The 22,029-nt window shown below is 39.2% G+C and overlaps 1 protein-coding gene across 1 annotated transcript; it reads left to right on the plus strand.

The window, feature by feature from the left end:
• Positions 1 to 1,031: 1,031 nt before the first annotated feature.
• On the plus strand, positions 1,032 to 17,170 carry GlyP (glycogen phosphorylase). Its single transcript, XM_065237233.1, has 5 exons — positions 1,032 to 1,530; positions 13,942 to 14,173; positions 14,236 to 14,532; positions 14,592 to 16,198; positions 16,261 to 17,170. Exons 1-5 carry the CDS (start codon positions 1,288 to 1,290, stop codon positions 16,417 to 16,419), a joined length of 2,538 nt encoding a protein of 845 aa, XP_065093305.1. The 5' UTR covers positions 1,032 to 1,287; the 3' UTR covers positions 16,420 to 17,170.
• The last annotated feature ends 4,859 nt before the right edge of the window (positions 17,171 to 22,029 follow it).

Genomic DNA, 22,029 nt, shown 5'->3' on the forward strand with positions numbered 1-22,029 from the left:
AGGGTCTTGATACAAATTAAACATGTGGCACATTAGGGTTAGTTTCGGAAACCGATTACCCGCGGTCGCCTCGGGGTTAGTAGAGTTTTAAAGGATTGGGTAAGTGGTTAGGGCGATTACACAAAACAACTACTACTACTACTTCTACAACACATTACGTTCGCTTCAATCGCGAACATATACATTGTAAAAATATTATGCATAAGTACAATATTGGGTATACTCAGCGATCAAATTCACCCCGCTGATCAATTTCACCCCGTTTTACGGCACCTTCTTTGAAAATTTTCCCACCCAGACGGACCAAACAAATGCGAGATAGGAAGAAGTGACCGTCGTAATTAATTTAAGGCTCATACGTTGAAAGAACTTCAGCATGTCCAAAATATATTCGTTCCCATTCAGTGTGTCCAAAATATATTATGGACACTGTCCAAAATCAAGTGGAAGGGTCCAAAATATGTGAATATCATGATGTGAAAAGAATTATTTTTCGAGTATATATCAATAAATAAAACATCTAGTGACATTTTACATGCAAGATGAGTAGCTTTCGAACACAACCGCATGTAAATTGCATAATAATAATAAACAAATAATATTATTTTGACATAAACGTGATCTCACTTCCTCTAGGGGTCCAAAATCAGTTGGTTACCCTATTCATTCATAAAAATATATGTCAAAGTTCCAATCAAATTCCCGCTTTTCCCGGTTCAGTGGCCACCCTGCCGTCTATTAAAAAGCATTTATGACTTACGGTAAATAAACACAAGTTATCCCTAAATGTGACTCTGGCAGTTCACCTGAATGTATACGAATTCGCCTTCTCACTGCTCACTGTTCTCGCACATAATACTATGTCTCGTTCGCCGGTCAACATGCCTATGCTATAGTGCTGTCCATCCATACATGCAAGTACACTATGGCGATCTTGTGGGAATAAAGTGATAAGAGGGCGAAAATGTAACCAGTCAAAATGACAGCCTGCTGTGTTCACACTCCGCCTGACTATATAAGACAGATGCAAGAGAGTCAAACAACAACTGAACGGCGCATGTTTGACCTTCCACAAGGTGACCGCATCTGAGTTGGAGAATCACTGTTTTCACTTGTAGTGCAACTGTGGTTCCGAACGGATCGCACTTGAGTATACTCCGCTTTTGCCGCCTCTCAGTTCAGAGTACCATTTAATTGTTCTGTACTAACTGATTGGTGAATTAAACGGTGTCTGGCAGTTATAGAGTGATTTTGTGAGTTAAGTGTTTGTCGAAGTCTACAAACAAAATGTCCAAACCGCAATCAGATGAGCAGAAGAGGAAGCAGATTAGTGTCCGCGGCATTTCTGTACTGGAGGATGTGACCGAAATCAAGAGAGGTTTCAACCGCCACCTCCATTACACCCTGGTTAAGGATCGTAATGTCGCCACCGTGCGCGATTATTACTTTGCCTTGGCCCACACCGTTAAGGATCATCTCGTGTCACGCTGGATCCGAACGCAGCAGCACTACTATGAAAAAGACCCTAAGGTAAGCTTGAGCATGCATCGAGAATCCATTATTCCCAATCACGCTTGATATGGTTGGTCCTATCAGCAATCGTAGTAGTCTGAGTATGAATTTGACCTTTAATTGTCTTTTTGTCGCTCTGGCTGAGTTGTAATTTTTCAACACATGATAGCGCCGTGACACAGTTTTACCATTCCTTGCAACCTACTTCCCCCACTGCTCAGGCAAAGGAACGAATTTTTGATAAGGATGCTAAGTTACATTTTTAGACAAAGATTTTCGTCCTATCGAATGTGAAACGAAATGGAAAGTAAATTAGGTAATGCCAATCATTTTTTTTTATCTTCTTCTTTCAACTAAATAAAACTATTCTCTAAGCGGTGAGAGCGAGAGCAATGACCAGAAAAGAGAACAAAATCCCAATCGACAACATGTACTAGTAGTGAAAGTGTTTTCAGAACAGAAAAGAGAAACTTCGCCGTATCTTGAGAGAGAGAGAGAGACCGGCAGATCTACAGATTCGTTGACCTGGGTTTGCCTTTTGTCCCACGAGAGACGACAATTTCCCAATCAAAAGGTAGCAACATAATGTTACTGTTATGCAAGTTGGAATTCCAAAACTTTGAATAAAATTACACTCATTACTTATAATTCATCCATTAGGAGGAATAAACCACATAATGAATACATCCTTTACACGTTAGTAGCTCTAATCAACGAGTGGTTAAGTCTCTATTTTTATCACTTGTAGAACGAATTTTGGTACCTTTCTCCTTCACACCCCCTATTGTATTTTCCGCTCTGAAAAAGATCAAGATACATTTCACGCCCGATGTGGTGAAACCACAAGTGAGGTGATCCATATGATTGGTTAGTTTTCAAGATGGCCATACCATTGACAGTGTCATATTGAATCTGTTCCATATTGCTTGTCGGACTTGTAGTTGAAACCGAGCTAACCGATATTTTTCATCTGACGGAATGGAAAAAGCCAGAGGGCAAAAGGGCAAACCAACAAGAGCAACCAAGGCAGCCAATTCGGATCGTAATCTAATTTCCATAACCTCTGATTAAGCTATGAAGCTCAGACGGGACGCTATTTCGTTTCGATGTAACTGATATGGTTTGTACTGGATATAAAATGGCATTCAGCGCCATAATTGACTTTTAGCTTCGGCTTAATTTTGTTCTATTCGGTTCGATTTATATGAAAATAATAGCAAACCGACTACAGAGAGGTACCGTTGTTTGCGGATGGAGTTTTAGCCGGTATTTCCTAATTCTTAGCTTTGACCACACAATTGCTATCTTTATTACCAAAGAATCTAGAAAAAAACGGATACCAGCTGAAACGGTACTGTATATTAAAAAAATGCCTTAACGCTACTGACTCGAAAGACATGTATGCGTTAACGATTATTTCCATTGGCAACTGGTGTCAAAAAGGCGCTGAACACTGAACAGGTTGGCCTCTAAAGCGCACATATTCTAGAATGCTGCGGCAATTCGAGCAATCCCATGTGATACTCGACAAAAACAATGTCAACCACCGCGTTATGCACTCCATGCTTCGCAAACTCCCCCGGCGCCTACTTAGCTTCGTGGTGCTGAAATATCTCCACCACTACACAAGTGTAAGATGCGCGCCAATGTTTATGCATCTCAGCTGGCTGATAGGCGTTGGGCAACCAGAGAAACAAGGATCGCGTGCCCCTTCAATCATGTGTATGGCGCGTGTCACGTGATCACCCATTTATTGCCCACAGTAGCTCTGTAACCGGTTATTGATTTTATTTGTTATTGAAACTGTCCAACAGGAACAGAAAACATATTTTAATGTTCATAGCACCCGTTCCCACTCTAAGTAATACACAAAATTTTCAGTAATCACTTCAACTCCCCCCTTGCAACAGACTAAATAAAAACATACACACACAAACGCGTGCACGAGCACTATAGGCAAACATAAAAATATGGCCTATAAATAGAAGGTCTGATACATTGTCCATTTGGAAAAGTCTTTCAAAAGACCTCTGCGTGAACGATATTTTAGAGGCGGGCGACAGAGGCAAAAAAAAATAACGGTCTATTTGCCGGCAAACTCGGCTCATCCACAATACGAATGCGCGAGAAAGAAATCATACCGGCACTTATTGGGGACACAATTGCCAAAACAATAAGTCACCCCTAGTAGCAAGGTTAAACGGAATGAAATTGATAATCCACTCGATTACCCAACTCAGACGTGCGTATATGTTTAAATGCATTTCCAATGGAGACACAGATTTCCGTGAATAGTCGGGAAGTATAATTAAGCTAATTATTAAAATATGACATCAAGTACAAGCTGGCGACAAGTTTGCGCGTGCGCCAATCTATACAGTGGATGTTTGCCGTCTCAAGGAAACCAAAACATAGTAATCAGGATGTTTTTACCAGAACACTATTTTGTTTTGTTTGATCGGTAATGTTTATGTAGATGCTACGATTCCGCGATAAGATGTGATGATCCTTTGGCCTGACGTTATCAGCTTGACGGCGCACGACTTCCAGATGCCATTGTAATGCCATTTCCATTGATTGGTTATTGTTACTCGTTACCGGATAGTTTCTGAATGCAATCGAGGTCCAGGTTACATAAATAGCTGAAATTGTTCATAATGTAACGGCCGTCACTCGGAAGCACTCTCTGTGCTACTTACAATTGTTTTCATTCGATCATGATTGTGTTCTTATATTCAGGACGAAGTACACAGCAAGCTCCAAAGCAGTCAATATGAACAGCAAGCCTGTCCTTGGACATTTCACAGTAGTATCACAGTAAATGCTCATATTTAGCAAACACTGTTGATTTCTAGAGCTACACAAATATCGTGTTTTGAATCGATTTCCTTGTTTGGAAATTTAAGGATCTAAAAGAGGCCTACTTTTTGGCATTTTCATGTAATGTCTGGTCTTAGTTAAAACATACAGCAACACAACTTTAATTTTACGTGAAAGTAATTAACAATTCTTCTTATTCTTCTTCGCATTTCAAGCAGCTTATTGCTTTCGATGCCTGTAATTGTATGGCAAGTACCATCATACTCTATGCCCAGGGAAGTCGAGAAATTTTCCAACCCTAAAAATCCCTAGACCGGACCGGGAATCGAACCCAGCCACCTCCAGAATGGTCTTGCTTTGTAGCTGCGCCTTTACCGGCTGAGCTAAGGGAGGCCCCATTTAATAATTCATCCATTTGCATTGAATTTTACATGCATCTGTGTTTTTACACAACAGTGAAAATTTCAATTGATATTAATTTAATTTTCAACGAACATCGATGTAAAGCATCATTCTATTCAAAATTATCTTTTCAAAAAGTTTACTTATTGATGAAACCAAACTTATTGGACGTTAGCTAGAAGCTTCAGCTAGATTTGTATCCTGCTGCAAAATTGGAACAATTTTTGCATTTTCCATTTATCAGGAAAGTATGCAAAATGGAAACATCTGTTAAATAATTTTACCAAGAAAGGCAAGGTACTCACTGGGAGTTTTTTGATGAGGATATAGAAAATTCCATCATCACCTGGAGCTTTCAAATTATGAAATTTTTTGGTTATAGATCTTATTTAGTCCAAATCAGATATCCAGATAATCCCGAGCAACCTGATTCTAAATAAAACTAGTAAAACACAAACTGAAATTATGGGAACTCTTGAATTGCTTAGCAAGTTTCTGAGATTTTTCCGAATTTGTGATCACAATTTTACCATCTTTTTTAAGCGCTGGAATAGGCATTTAAGGTTTTTTTTTCAAAATTGTTGTGAGCTGTCAAAAGGGTTTGGAACTCGGGTCTAATTTCGAAACATTATTTTCAAAAGTTTTGTTCCGCAGGGCAGACAGTCGCGTTTTAATTTGTTTATGCAAATCACGCTGGAGAACTTTCATATCAGGAACGCGTGTTTTTTTATATTGCCTCATACGGACATTTTTCAGACGGATCAAGAGCTGAAGATATAATTTAATCGAATTTAACCTCGCATTTTGGTACTGAGGTAGCTCTTGTTTCAACAATAGAAGTCGTCAGAGATTCAAAATCTATGGTAATTGAAAGTAGAGCTGCTGGGGTTAAAACCTATTTCTTGGGATGTTTCAAAAGTTACTGGAAGGTGTACAAAGTTTCTAGTTGCATGTTGGGCTGTTTGGATATTTTTTTTTTCTTCGCATTTCAAGCTTATTGCGTGCTCTAAGCTTAGTGTTCTAGATGCACTTCCACAGTTTAATTGAGAGCTTTGGATGCCTGTACCGTTTTTGCATTGGTATAATTGTGTGGCAAGTCCAATCATACTTATATGCCCAGGGAAGTCGAGAAATTTTCCAATCCGAAAAATTCCTAGACCGGACCGGGTATTGAACCCAGCCACCTCCAGCATGGTCTTGCTTTGTTGCTGCGCCTTCACCGACTGAGCTAAGAGAGGCCCCAGACTGTATGGATATTGAATAGTGTAATAACCTGCAGAACAATCATCAAACAGAATATTACCTTGGGATAGCTTTGAGCATTATTCCATGAGTGGTGTTTTGCATTAAAATTATCAATAATGGAGAATTTAAACCTATGACGGGTAAGTTTCTGAAGGTCACCCTTGAAAAAAATATTTTGCTGGCCTATGCATTGGAATGGCAAATAGGCAGCTATAAACGTAGGTTGACCAAATTTTGTTTCGACAAAAATTCCCAAAGTTTCAAAAACTTCGGTTTCAACTGAAGAAATAATTTGATGTTTGATACGCTTATGAACAATGATGGCAACGCCACCACTGCCTCTATCATCCCTTTTATCCTTATGTCAGGTTTAAGGAACGTTTCAGTTATAACGGCGATATGCACGTTATGAACTCTCAGAAAGTTAAATAGCTCGTCTTCATTATCTTTAAGAGATCGAGCGTTCCCATTCAAAATATTCAAGGATTTAAAATTCATTAATGCGATACTGTTCGCAAATTTTATTCCAGTTTGAATAGCGTCAAACATGGATTTAGTTTTTAGCATATCTATAAAAATTCTATTTTAGAAGCAGAAATGCTACCTAAATCAAAATCATTCTCATTTCTGTTAGAGGCTAGAATTTTGATTTCGATTGCTACCAGCTGCAATAGCAGCATAGGTAGCACCATTTGAAAATTGTTAGCAGCAGGTATAGCTGAAGACTTTGAAGGAAGGGAGCTGTTTGTACTGACAGGTACGAATGTTGAATTTGTTCTTCGCTGATCGTTGTTAACAGCAGAGGAATTAGTACCTGTTCGGGAACGTGGAGCTCGCTTAGAACGAGAGTATAGGATCGCTTTGCGAGTCTTACATTGGTTTTCAGCACAATTTTAACATAGAGCATAAGGCTAGTTATTTTGCCAGTTCATCTTTAATCTGACCCAAGGATTCACCACTGGGCAGACCTTTCAAGACAACCTTGAACAGACTTCTTACTTCTCAGTAAGATTCTTGAGAAGACGTTTGAATCCGTCCAAGGTTTCAACTAGTAGGGGAAACAGCCCTATTGTTGCGGTACGTTAGCAGCGTTAGAAGCCTATTGTTGTGTATGGACACCTCCATACACAACAATAGGCTTCTAACGTTGCTAACGTACCGCGACAATAGGGCTGCTTCCCCTATACGCCATTGACCTCGACGGCCAATTTGAAGTGAAATTTGACGAAGTTCAAAAGTCCCGTATGAAGAGCATGTAAATCGGGAGTGGGTATCACACTAGGGGGGACCTTTTCCTTCTTGGCATTGAGCCGGGAAAGTTCACTAGAGTTTTGCCTGGATGATGGATTATTCTCATCATCCGTGAGCATATCAAATTGATTGCTCAAATAAATTTCATCAGAAGGGGGAGATTGCTTTTTCTTTTGCGTTTAAGCGCCATGGCGGCAGTAAAACGTTTCCCTAAATCGATTTTCAAGCAGATTACTATGAGAATCCGAAGGATCGAAGAGGAATTTTCTAAGCAGAATTACCTCGGGTTGGGTCCAAACAAGGATCCAAGAAGAATAAGAGTCGAAAAAGGTAGAAAAGTTGCAGGTAATTTTAGCACTGAAAAGTGCTGTTTAAATAGTTGTAGCTTTATGTAGTTGTCTTCAGCAAAAAGCAAATAGATCCGCACGGCAAGAGAGCACGATTTGGACGGAAATGTCAGTTTTAATTCATTGATTTACTGATCGTTAAACGTATAATTTTATATTCAAAAACCTGCTCCAGTTTGTAGTTGAAAATTACAAAATATTTGTATCTGTTTAGTCAGTAATGGCACGGTATTTCCAAGCCGGCGGCGGCGGGTTCAATTCCCGGTTCGGTCGAGGAATTGTTTCTGGTTGGACATTTTCTCGACTTCCCTGGGCATAGAGTATCATTGTAGCTCAATATACAATTTCTTACTGATCATATTCATGGTTGGCATCGAAAGCTCTTAATTAATAACTGTAGAAATGCATCTAGCAGACTAAATTGAAAGCCGGCAAAACGCTCGCAAAAGAAGCATCAATAAGCCTAGCAGAAGATGTAGCTTAATGCGCGAACAAAGTTGACCTTTCATTGTCTTCTTGTCGCTCCAGTGGAGCTGTAATTATTCAACATGTGGTAGCGCTGTGACACAGTTTTACCATTCCTAGCAGCCTACTATCTTTGCGTTGATTCGTTTAGGCTCATGAACGTGTTGGCCTGCTTTGATAAGGATGCTGAATTGCATTATCAGTAATAGATTTCCGTGCTATCCTATGGCGAATTTCACATTTCATATAAATAAATAGGAACAAATTGTGGTGGTTTGTCTACGTACACCGCTTGAAAAATTCATGCAATTTTCAGCGACATATAGCGCACACGTTGTTAATGCTAGCTTTAGCATAAATTTGAACGAAATTTCATTTAAATTTATACGCAATTTCGCATAAACTAGCTACAAGATTGTACACGGCCACTGAGAATAGCTCAGATAGAGAGTCACTTCTACTCAGAGGTATGGAGAAATTTCTAAAAACCGCAGGAACTCAGCGCTGAGCATCTGCAGTTTTCAGAAATTTCTGATACAACTGAGTAGAAGTGACTCTCTCTCTCTCTGAGTATTCTCAGTGGTCGTTTAAATAAGAATTTCCAAATTTCCCGAGCATCGGGAAATGAAAAAAAAAAAACATTTCTAGATAATGAGAAAAAATGGTTAAAAATATACATAATAGTTGGAAATGATGATTTTTTTCTAGACTATACGAAAATAAATAATAAGTAAAAATTGCGGTGCTCACATAATAAGTCTATGATATCATGAACTTTTGTGTTATGGTGGTATGCTTCGGGTGAATTCAGTTTTTTTTTTTACCATTATTTCATCATCTAAATCGTACCGATTTCAGCCAATTAGCCAAGCCATTCATTTGTAATACGCCTGGAAGCAGACCTTTATAATACCAATACGTTCAAGCAAGTTAAACTTCGATCTAGTAGTCGACGTCTAAGTGATTTGAACACACAAAAGTGGGACATCGATCAACCTTCTGAAAAGTCAATTTGAGGTCATCCACAAATTATGTAAGGGAATAGGGTGGGCGGAGGAGGAGGGGTTTCAACATTTCTTACTGCTTCTCACAATGGAGGGAGAGGGAGTTAACATTTTCTTACACTATTTAGATTACATAGCGAGAAGAAAATTATGTCTTCATTCCTTTATTTAACGTCGGTCTCTGTTCCGCAATCTAGTGCCAATCACCGACGGACATCTATTGCCATCCATTGACGGCAATCGAATGTGCAGGAAGGCAGCTTCCACACCTGCGTAGGATATCGCACCCATTCAACACACATACACATGGGCCGGGACCAACGGCTTTACTTCCCTTCCGAAGGAAGACGTCACCAGAGATTTTTATGCCTCTGAAAAATCCCACCGACCTCGGCTGGGATTGAACCCAGACCCATTGGGGTGTTAGAAAGCAGTCACGCTTATGAAATTCATATTTTTTTATATCTTTATTAAGGAGACTTTCAGCCCTGGGCTGGTTCGTCAAAAATGCAAAAAGTGTGATACAAGTGCACGTTTATGTCAAATCGTTTCGGTATCTTCGGAGCACTTATTGCTTGCATCATAAGGAATAACGGCACCGAAGACACCAAGACGGAAATTCACACGTTTTAATTAGTTGAAACGCGCTTATTAGCCCAGATTGGTGTGAAATGCGCAATGTTTCCAACTCATTATTGATCGAAAATTTTGAAATCGTCCTAAGATTTGGGAAGGGGGGTTAACCTAAGATCTTACCAGAAGGGTGGAAGAGGGGTTAGGTTAGATTAGGTTACTTTATTAAAAAGACTTTCAGTCATTGGCTTCGATTGGGGTTCGACTCTGAGGATCTCCGAGGGAGGTCCCGGGAAGGAGGACGGGGCCCCAAAAAGGGGTCCCTCTAATACAGAGTTGATTAAAACAGAGTGCTGTATGCTGTCTAGTTTGCTGTGAGAATGGGTCAATGGTTCTTTGCGGGTAGGTTCTGGTTGTGCTGTAGGTCTGTTGGAGTCAGTAGTCCGGGTTTTATTGCGCATGCGTCTTGGTTGTATCATTGGTCAGTTTAGGGTCGGTAATCCAGGTGATGCGGTTGGTCGGTCGATGATGAAGAGGAGGGTGCCACCGGTAGCGGGCTTCCGTGAGGGGTCCACTACCGGCAGCGAGCTGCGAAGTGGTAGTTGTCAAACTAGGTGGAAGAGTTCTGTCTCTTTAATAAAATCCAGTAGAGCAGCGGTCCGGCTTGCGTCATTGCTGAGTGCGTCTTTTACACTGCTTGGAATCCCGTAAAGCTCTCCTGCTCCCTGGTATTGGGGGCAGTGACATAGAAATGGCAGAAGGGTTTTCTAATCACACACAAACCGTTACATAATTTGTGGATGACCCCTTGAAATGTTCTTTTGTCGTATTTTTCCATCAATTACAAGCCTCACGCTAATGATTAATTTAAACTGAGGAAATGAAGTTCAACTAAATCAAAACCAATCTACACTGAAAACGAAACTACAATTTCAAAGTGTGAGTAGTTTCTACTTAGTTGTGAGTCACTTTTACTCATTAATTTTTAAAAGCGTAGGTCATTCAGCGCAGCTCAGAGAAATTTCTCCAATGAACGAATGAGCAAAAGCGACACACTCTCTGAGTAAGATTCGCTTTCAGTGTTTGAATAAATATTAAAATTTCACGGGAATCCAAGAAAAAAAAAACCGGGAATGGAAACCCTATGAACAATTTTGTTGTTTATGCTGAATATAGCTTAACGTTAAACGAGAGGAGATTAAAATTTAGATTTTTTTCTGTGTTCTGTGGGTTCTAAAATCTCTCAAAAATTGTCTACGAAGTTTGTAAACAACCATACTAAATAGCTAGTCCAGTTTAACACTTTCCTTTCCATAGTAGCACACACGTGATCCACAACTCTTCAGTTCATCAAACGATTGTCAATCCAGCTATAGGGTGTCAAACAGGCCAATAAATAGGATGAGAGTTTTGATGTCGGGTCAAAACTGGTTAAAATATTGCCTATTGACTAATTTTGCTATGCAATGATTCTTCTTATATTTGTCCATTGGACAAAGACCACAGATACCCAGTCTTCTTAATATTTTGCCTTCGATTACATAAGAGACTAATCGAAACATACAGGCGGATATTCTCAGCAAAACATTATATTTTGTCCAATTTAAATCTATTTGTGGTTTACCGAATAATGTAGTTATTGGTTTACTCAGTTAAATATAGATTACGTACATACTATTTAGCATTCAATTTTTAATGCTTGAAGTATTAAACCTTTGTGGCTTTGAATTAATTTTAAAGAAAGAAAGAACGATTAGTAATTTTTATTTAATTCTACTACCTTAACTGCTTATCCTTGACACATAGAAGTATTCCGTCTACAATATGATGACTTCTTCAATGTCTAGTACCTTATAAGTAGAGTATTTGTACTATACACTGAAGAAGTTCATCGCTGATTTTTTGATATGTTGTGTAAACAAACTTTTAGGAAAAAATATACCATGCTATAGTGTCATCGGTCCCGATACCTTGGAAATCGAGAAAATCGATTATAATCAATGTTTTGCAAAGTACAAACACGTATAAAGTCCATATTCCTATTTTTCCCTAAACTAGATTCAATAATCTTTCATTTGATCGTTTGGTCCGAAAAATGTTCAAAAGTTATGATTAAAAAAAAAAGTTGAAAAATGCTGATTTTTCAGATCATAAGTGTTAGGCTGGGCCAGCCTAATGGCGAAATAAAAAAACATAAGGGTGTAATATTTTCGATAAGGAACAAAATTACCAATTGATACGAAATTCTATGATCCAATCTAACTTTTTCTATGGAAGTGTTGATATATATAAATTACAACAGCAACCTTTCAGTGAACACTAAATCGTAAACCAAATGGACAGCATATCATAGTTTGTTTTATGTTTACAAAACTAATCATTCCACAGTAAAAACAGAAAACAAAAATGGAGTTATTCTATGTGTGAACATTTTCAAGTATTACTTGTATTTTTACCAATTTTACGAAATTTCTAATAGCTAGTCTGTGTGTTCTTTGCTGTTCGTAATGTAAATCTTACAAACAACATTGAGCAACAAGGATTGAGCTATTTAAAAAAATGCATAACATTGAATAATTTAATTTGACTTACCGAAACAAAGCACCATATCAAAGAAAGAATATCTATTTGCACTACTGTTAATTTAAAACTCGCATCAGTTGTAACGGATGTCAAAACCAACAAAACCTGAAAACAAATAGAAAAGAAAAACAAACAATTAGATATGAGCATTTATGTAAAATATGATGTACATTAAAGAAGCATCATGTACAATTTTGAATATATAATTGTAGTAGTAAAATTTATATTAGACAAATTGTTTTCCTTTTATTTATATTAATTTATTTGTCAATGCACAATTGGGGTAGCTTTGCGGAGCCGTAGTTCAAATGAACGTATATCTTATATCTTGAGTTGATAGAGTTAATTTCATTTGTCGATCATGAAATCGATTAACTTCTACTGCTTACAAACTTAGCATCAGTGATGGAAAAGTTCGCGAAAACTCACTATGACTCGCGAACTTTTCCGTTGGTGAACTTCGTGAAATATCGCGAACTTTTCCAACACTGCTTAGCATACCGAAATTTAAACAGCCGTCTATTTCTGCATTTTATTTTTGTAGTACTCAATAAAAGGCTTCCGAGACTCAGATAAATAAATATTATACAGAAATACCAGCAAAAGAAAATGCTGAGCAAATCGGCCGAGATTTTACCAAGCAAGATTGACCGTGCAGCCGTAGCTCTGAGCGGTGTTTGCACAATTGGTATAAAGACTCATAACCCGTATGCAATTAAGGTGATTCCCTGTAGCGTCCTTTTTCGTGTTACACTTAGCAATTTCACATATGAAAATATTAAGCTTTCTGTGAATGCACGTAGCTGAAACTACTACTTGTTATTTGCTGCGGAGAAGCAAGCAATGTCTGAAATTTACAGATGCATAAACCTCGTAGATCTTGAGTTGTGTGCTCATGAAATTGTGAGGTGTGATGGAAAAATGGACTCCACAAGGAAACACCTTAAATAACAAAATCACTGCACAGGTCGCAGTAATGACCGAAATAATTGATCCCTTGTACGCACTACAGCAAACATACAAAATTTCGTTAGTGAGGAACAGTTTGCCGAAAATTCTCGTCTCTCCAGGATCAGTTTATTAATATTTAAAAAAATCATAATCTAATAAAAATAACGAAATATTTTTTTAAGAATGAAGTACTCCGCAATCAACTGTCCTAGTGTGTTAAAAAATGTCTCATGATCATAAATCGCCGACTTCCCCAAGCAAAGCTCCCATGCACACTGTTCGATTCCGTCGGCGAATTTGTGCCTGTGCCCACGCATCGTGGCACTTAAATTGACCAAATTATTCGGCGTTCATTGACATTGCGATGAGAAGTGTGCGTTTGCAAACCCAAAATAAATTTGCCGAAAAAGAAAAGAAAGGAAAATGATCTACGGACTTGTTTGGGTGACCTATTTTTAAGTTTGAAATGTAAAGCAAACAAAAATCCTTGCCGAATGCCAATGCTGCACCGGTCCGACACCTGTTGACGTAACATCCCAAGTTAGGAGTGCAAATGCAAACGAGAAGCATGCCAGTCATTTACCTACCTGTTGAATTGAATAGGTTGCGAGCTCGTATTTCAGAATGATTGTCTTTTGTTTCCGACTTTGTTCTCTGTTAGACTGTACGTAAATGGCGAATGTACTTGACTGCAGGTAACAGGATTTGGCTGACAATCAAGCATAGTTTCACTAGTGCAAAACCTATATCAAATAACACCTTATTTCTATTTTCCTTCCCTGCAACAGCGCGTGTACTACCTTTCGCTGGAGTACTACATGGGTCGCTCGCTGCAAAATACCATGATCAACTTGGGCATCCAAACTTCCTGCGATGAAGCCATGTACCAGATGGGTCTGGACATTGAAGAGCTTGAGGATTTGGAAGAAGATGCCGGCTTGGGTAACGGAGGTCTCGGCCGTTTAGCGGCTTGCTTCCTCGATTCGATGGCCACCCTCGGAATGCCAGCGTATGGTTACGGTAAGCTTAACATGTTATAATTGACTATTATGTTACTATTCCAACCGTAATTTTCAATTTAGGTATCCGTTACGAGTACGGCATCTTCGCCCAAAAGATAAAGAATGGAGAGCAAGTGGAAGAGCCCGACGATTGGCTGCGTTATGGAAACCCATGGGAGAAGGCTCGCCCTGAGTACATGATTCCGATCCACTTCTACGGACGTGTGATCGATACTGCCGAGGGTAAGAAATGGGTAGATACTCAGACTGTCTTTGCCATGCCTTACGACAACCCTGTTCCCGGATATGGCAACAACGTTGTCAATACTCTGCGTCTGTGGTCGGCCAAGTCTCCCATTGACTTCAACTTGAAATTCTGTAAGTGTAACTCTTTTTAAAAACTCGAATGAAAATCTTATGCTCCGCACTACTTGCAGTTAACGATGGTGACTACATTCAGGCCGTGTTGGACCGTAACTTGGCTGAGAACATATCGCGTGTTCTGTACCCGAACGATAACTTCTTCGAAGGTAAGGAATTGCGCTTGAAGCAGGAATACTTCATGTGTGCGGCCACGCTCCAGGACATCGTTCGTCGTTACAAGTCTGCCAAGTTCGGTTCCCAAGATGAAGTTCGTACTTCATTCGATGACTTCCCGAACAAGGTTGCCGTCCAGCTGAACGATACTCATCCATCGTTGGCTATTCCCGAATTGATGAGAATTCTCGTTGACGATGAGAAGCTTTCCTGGGAAAAAGCATGGGATATCGTCAACCGCACGTGTGCCTACACTAACCATACCGTTCTGCCGGAAGCCCTGGAACGTTGGCCAGTCTCGTTGCTGCAGTCGATTCTGCCACGCCATTTGGAAATCATCTATCATATTAACTTTTTGCATTTACAAAAAGTTGAGAAGCGTTTCTCAGGTGATTTCGGAAAGATGCGTTCGCTCTCCCTGGTTGAAGAGGATGGCGATAAGCGTATCAATATGGCTAATCTTTCGATTGTTGGTTCGCATGCTGTGAATGGTGTCGCTGCCATCCACTCTGAAATTATCAAGAAGGATATTTTCAAGGACTTCTACGAAATGTGCCCCGAGAAGTTCCAGAACAAGACTAACGGTATTACTCCTCGTCGTTGGCTTCTGCTGTGCAACCCAGGTCTATCGGATTTGATTGCCGATAAGATCGGAGACGAATGGCCAGTGCATCTAGATCAGTTGACTAAGCTGAAGGCATTCGCCAAGGATCCAACATTCCAACGGGAAGTAGCGAAGGTTAAACAAGAGAACAAACTGAAACTCGCTCAGCTGTTGGAGAAAGACTACGGAGTCAAGATCAATGCGGCTTCCATGTTTGACATCCAGGTCAAACGTATCCATGAGTACAAACGTCAGCTGCTCAACTGCTTACACATTATTACACTGTACAACCGCATTAAGCGTGACCCAACAGCTAACTTTACTCCTCGTACCATCATGATTGGAGGTAAGGCTGCTCCTGGATACTACATTGCTAAGCAGATCATTAAGCTGATCTGTGCCGTGGGTAATGTTGTCAATAATGATCCAATTGTTGGAGATAAACTGAAGGTTATCTTCTTGGAGAACTACCGTGTCACGCTGGCTGAGAAGATCATGCCAGCTGCCGATCTGTCGGAACAGATCTCTACAGCCGGTACTGAAGCCTCCGGAACTGGTAACATGAAGTTCATGCTTAACGGTGCCTTAACCATTGGTACTCTGGACGGTGCAAACGTCGAGATGGCTGAGGAGATGGGCAACGATAACATCTTTATCTTCGGTATGACTGTCGACGAGGTCGAAGATCTGAAGCGACGTGGGTACAATGCCTACGACTACTACAACTCCAATCCGGATATTAAGCAATGCATTGACCAGATTCAGAGTGGATTCTTCAGCCCAGGAAACCCACACGAGTTCACTGATATTGCCAACGTACTGATGAAGTACGATCGCTACTATCTGTTTGCAGACTTTGAATCATACATCAAGTCTCAGGATGCGGTGTCTGCCACTTATCAGGTAACATTGTATTTATAGTTGTCCTATGAACGAAACATCATTTCCAAAATACACAATTTCAGAATCAAACCAGATGGCTCGAAATGTCCATCAACAACATTGCGTCCAGTGGCAAATTCTCCAGCGATCGCACAATCGCCGAGTACGGACGCGAAATCTGGGGCGTTGAGCCAACGTGGGACAAGCTGCCCAATCCATCTGATGCTCCCCACAGTAAGTAAGGTCCCTCGCAGCACCATGTAGGATCGAAACACGTGCAGCAAACACACTGCCACTGTGTGCAAAATCGACTTCTATCACAGCCGAATGGGAATGAAACTATGCTTATCGTACCGGCAAAACTGTTTGGACTTTACATGTTTGCTACAGTGTATGATTTTTTTTCCACGTCAAAAACAGAAAAAAGTTTCAACGTTTAAATAGTGTTAAGAATACAGGCAACCATATTCTCGAATGTGTTTGTTTGACTGCAGAAGATAGAGCGGGGAGTAGCAAAAAAAAAAAGGATGAAACTAGTTAAAAGGAATTTTAAATTGCAAAACAAATAATGTTATCAATATGTCGTTAGATGTAATATCGCATGAATTAATCAAATCAGAAAACAACACTACATAGCACACAACCTACAAATCAACAACTCAGACATCATCAAATAAAACAACATTAAAATTAGGGTGCCATTGTTTAGATATAGTGCTTTTCGTTTACCTGTTAATAGCAATGAAGGGAAAAAGAAACAAAACAAGAAAACTTGATATTAGGAACTAATCAAAACAAAGAGGGAGTGTGTAACACTAGGATCAAACAAATATTTCCTAACATCTTAAAATAGTAGATTAGGCAACGCTAAAACTCAGTGAAAACAACCTAACAAAATATTCTGTTGCAAAATTTGAGCATCTTATTGTTATTAATATTAGTTTTCCTTTATATTTTGTATGAAATAAACATATTACATTGGAAACGTTAGAAGCTGTTTTATTGTATCGATTGAGAAACATCACTTAAACGACATTGTTCAACTTTCCTATCTTGACCAAATTTTGTTTTGAGAACTGTTTTCAGGACTGCATTCAATAAGCAGTTTTGAATAGTTCCTTTCACCAACTGTGACTGGGAGGGAATATGCTTCTTTTGATTGTTCCTCAAAATTGTATCATACTTGATTTTTATGAAATTTTTGGTGAAATAGCTTATATGATCTTACTTTGTGGAATTGAATCTGGATAAGCAATCAGATTACCTTTAAAAGAACGTTTTGTTTCCTAATATCCAATTTATGTGAAAAATTGATATCAAAAGCCTACATTTAGGAGTATTTTAACTAGTTGGCAACAAAATATGCAGTTTTACAAACTATTACTTTTGAAGAAAGTACCGTATTTTCGAGCACCAATTCCAAATTAAGTGTCAATGGCAACTGCTGAATATTGCACTAAAACCTAGAACGTTATGATCTCTTTTTACTTTTTTAAAAATACCCAAAATATACAATTATGTTTACAATATATAATTTCGACATAGTAATATACCATTTCATCCATAATTTTTTTTTAGAATTTGACATTTGTCAAATGAACACCCTAGGAGGTGTCCTCGTGGAATATGAACAGCTCCAAAAAAGAAGGTATATTCCGCTGTAAAACGCAGACTGTCAATGCTACATGCTGCTGTCCGTTGCTGTATCCCGACCATTGAGAGACAAATTGAGGAGTAAATATTGTAATGAAAATCCTGGACCGTTAACGCCAGATGAAGAAGTTTAGTTGGTAAGTTGGATGAATCATGCCACTAGCACAGTTATTCCCCGAAGAGTCCAAAAATGGTCATCATGATAGCTGATATGCTCTAACACTTCAAGTTTTCTAAATCACAAATCTCGGATAATGTTACGCCATCGGTCATGAAATTGGAACTCCATGTTTGGCGCACGGCAGCAAACGTGGAGTGCTAGTTTCATTGTTGTGTGTTTTGCGGGAGCTGATATTTGTGCACTTGAAATTTCTAGATGATAGTAATATCATCTTAAGCACCGTTTGAAAAATTCATGTAAATTTCTGCGATATGTAGCGCACACGTTTTTAACGCTAGATAGCGTACATTTAAGGTATTTAATGTAAATTTAAGAGTGATTTCGCATAAACCAGCACTGTTGTATACAAGCTTATAAATAATTTCGTTGTTTATACCGACTATGGTATAACATTAAACGAAGGGAGTTATTACGCGATGGTTAAAATTCAGAATTATATTCTGTGTAGGTGAGCCAGTTCTGGCCCTAGTTAGTAAGGATTTTTTGTTTTCACATTTTATAAATTAGAAACTCCCATGTTGTGTCGCAACTGATACCATTGAATTGAAGTTTAGCATTCTGAATTATACAGCGATATGAAATCTGTTAATTTTTTATCACAATAATCTTAATAACTAATTTTAAGCCTATAGCTGAACCACCAGTTTTGGCATAATTTGTCCTTTTATTGGCCGTAGTAATTATTTCAACGCAGAATGCAGATTATGAATTAAATTCAACTCATAAATTTATAGTATCATAATAACATCAGTTTTAGGGGGCGACCCCGGCGTAGTGCTTAGCATCCATACCTCTCACACCAAAGTCACGAGTTCAAATCTCATCATCGGACAAGTCACAAATGACCCAAGAGCGTTAAAGTGACTATAATAGTAAAAAACATCAGTTTTAGTCAAGGTCATTCGACTCCTAAAGGTATATTATCTATGTTGCCGTAGGTTGGACAGTCTAAGATATTTATTTTGATATGATGTAGCACAAAACCAGAAGATGCAGGGCACATGACACACGACTTTTGAGTGAATGTTTTTGTATGGTTGAGATGGTAGAAATAAACAAAACGTTAGGACTGAATACCTTACACACGACGATCATGGAGACCTCCCTTCTGGAGGGGTTGAATCCAATACCCCTCGATTTCAATGCGATCAATCTCCAACGCCAACGGCGCCGGTGGTGTAGTGGTAAGCGTGATTACCTCTCACCCCAGCAGGCCTGGGTTCAATCCCAGTCGGCGCCGCCGGGATGTTCTGAGGCATAACATCTCTGATCACGCCTTCCTTCGGATGGGAAGTAAAGCCGTTGGTCCCCGGTTCATGAGTTGATGGGTCGATAGGTAGGGTCCAGGTGTGGGAGCTGCCTTCCTGGCACGTCGGTAGCATTGGTGCTCAGCACGGAAAACAAGATCGACGGAAAAAACAAACCAAAGGAAAAAAAAAAAAATCTCCAACGCCAGTGAACATAGAGCGCAGATCCCCAGTGAGTGCAGTTCTTAGTGACGTGCAGCATAGCGGTGTACGGCAAAGCATCAACACGACAAGCCTGACCTTCATTCCATCAGGCGAAACGACAAATGGTATCCTTCCTTGACAGGCTGATGGGATCGCGAGTTGGATTTCAACCTTTACGGATTTGTGCTTGAGCCATTCGGCAAGCCTAAAATGTATGCGCTTTGATTTGCAGAAACGGAAGTGTACGGAAAAACAAACTGACACTGTCAAAATCATTCCACAGAACACTAGTGTGCCAATAGGCGCACACTGTGATTAGACGCAACAGTTTAAATAAACTGAAAATCGTATTATTTCGTAGGAAAAATGGCTCTAATGTTGGCCTATGGATCTAAGATTGGGCCCATCGCTAAAAATCGGCTATTTATCAATTTTATCTAGATGAACGTGACTCTTATCTTCTCACTTTTAATCCGTTTATCCACAACTTCCATCGACTAAATTCTAACAGCATCCCAATGCTGGTCCAGGATCATGATACCGGTTACCCACGTTTGATTACTACCTCTTCTCTTGCCGGAATTGCATATTGATCCCCCTGAAACTGCTGGCGGTTTCGATTGCGTTTATTAATATCGCGATTCATATTGGCTCCGTTACCTCCGGTTTGATCACCTTTACAATAATAAATAAATCCACCAGCCTCCAAAGTCAATCGAATCTCCGAGATCGTTCAGTCCATAGAATTGGTGGATCATCAATCGTAGTGAGTGCTTCTCCGGGAGAAATTGCTGCGGTAGCAGCTGCATCTGCAGAATGGCAGCATCGTTCTCAGCCGGGTTCTTGTTGACACCATACATCAATGCTGCAATTGGAACTGGATTATGCAAATCCCCTTACCTATATAATTTGCTTTAGTTCCGGATCCTATGACTATCTGGGATTAATACGTAAGCAGGCCTATTCTGCGCGGCATGGTGACTCTGACTAATTTGTTTGTATTTACCTCAAAACATAAATTCTTGGACATCCCTCAAATACCCTGTAGACTTTCTTTAGAGGCTCATCAAAGGTATAAGGGCACGGAGAGTCAGTCAATTGTGGAATCTTTTATTATGATTAAAGACAATCTCGCTGGGAAATCGAAAAAAAAAAAATTAGAACCAAAAAAAATTAGAACCAAAAAAAATTGAGCTGAAAATTAGATAAAAATAAGAGTAAATTGTGTGAGCGATAGTTGATACATGAGATGTGATTGAATTAAGTTATAAATATAGCGTACAAAATATCGAATGGTGAAAAAAAAGAAGCATAAAACAAATATATTGCAGGGCTTTGCTGTGATTTGTTTAACATACACATTGCTTTAAATGTATGTATGTATGTAAGTAGCCACCATCCTAGCTTGGGTCTTGCCCTGCATGCGGCTCCACTCAACAGCAAGATCAAATTCCGTCATCATTCTAAATTCAACATACTGCTGTATGAAGGGCCAAAAAGGGTTGGACGGGCCCGTAAGCAGGGGCACTTACGCGAAACCCGCGGGAATAAGAGAATCTCCTTCCAACAATATGATCCAACAAAATGAATAACGAAATTCGCAATATATGTTAAGCTTTCCACGGGATGGTTTGTTAAAGAAGAGCGCGTCAAATTCATTGCAACTGTTGGAGTGAAATGTAACTATCTAAAATGACAGTACACTTTCCCTCCTAGACTCCGGTTGGCACTCCACTCCATTGTCCAGTTACAACTTCAATGATGCCCTGATGCTCCCTCCCGTTCCAGTATTTATTGTAATTTACATTATGAATTTATATATAATCATGAAATATATAATGTATATAAAATATGTAGTAGAATGAAAAATATAATAAAAAATAAAGATGTTTTACAAAATACAAATAACCTAGATTATTGGGTCCTATACACACACTTTTTGTTTTATGTGCCATGAAATGACATAATGCATAATTGTATGTTTTGAAAATATAATACTGAAGTATTGAATCAATAGACCGAAAATCGAGGTTATTTGGACATGAGATATTATATTTAAAAGGATACTACCAAACCGACCATCAAACGCACTGCCCACAAAAGCAGACACGTCCCCTCGAAAATGCAATCGAGGAATGTACAAGAACAATCCTCAACTGGAACGTACTCACCAAATCAGTATATCCGGGAGCGCATTCCTGATGTCGTCAAACGGCAAAATAAGGGAACTCGGTGAGAACATTTGTGATACGGAATTTTCACTGAAAACAACCGCGAATTTCACCATCTAACTGCGAAACACGTTCAGAAGCACTTTTGGTACAATTTCGATATCAATTTCTTTCGAAAATACTTAATTATTTTTTTTTTGCAAAAATTGTTGCAAGTGAACCAACATCAACACCGATCGTGCCAAGCTCTTTCACGCACCTTGCAGCGCGTATATGAAATGAAATTACAAACTATCACTCGCGATGCCACAAATATATGGTCGGGGATTAAAAAAAATCAAACAACTCAGAAAGCGCCAAATCTTCTGACGCTTGCAAACATGATGAATCACGTTT

Source organism: Ochlerotatus camptorhynchus, unplaced genomic scaffold (assembly GCF_037179485.1).
Source record: "Ochlerotatus camptorhynchus isolate MF236.1 unplaced genomic scaffold, CSIRO-AGI_Acam_v1.1 ptg000598l, whole genome shotgun sequence".
Taxonomy (NCBI): Eukaryota; Metazoa; Arthropoda; class Insecta; order Diptera; family Culicidae; genus Ochlerotatus; species Ochlerotatus camptorhynchus.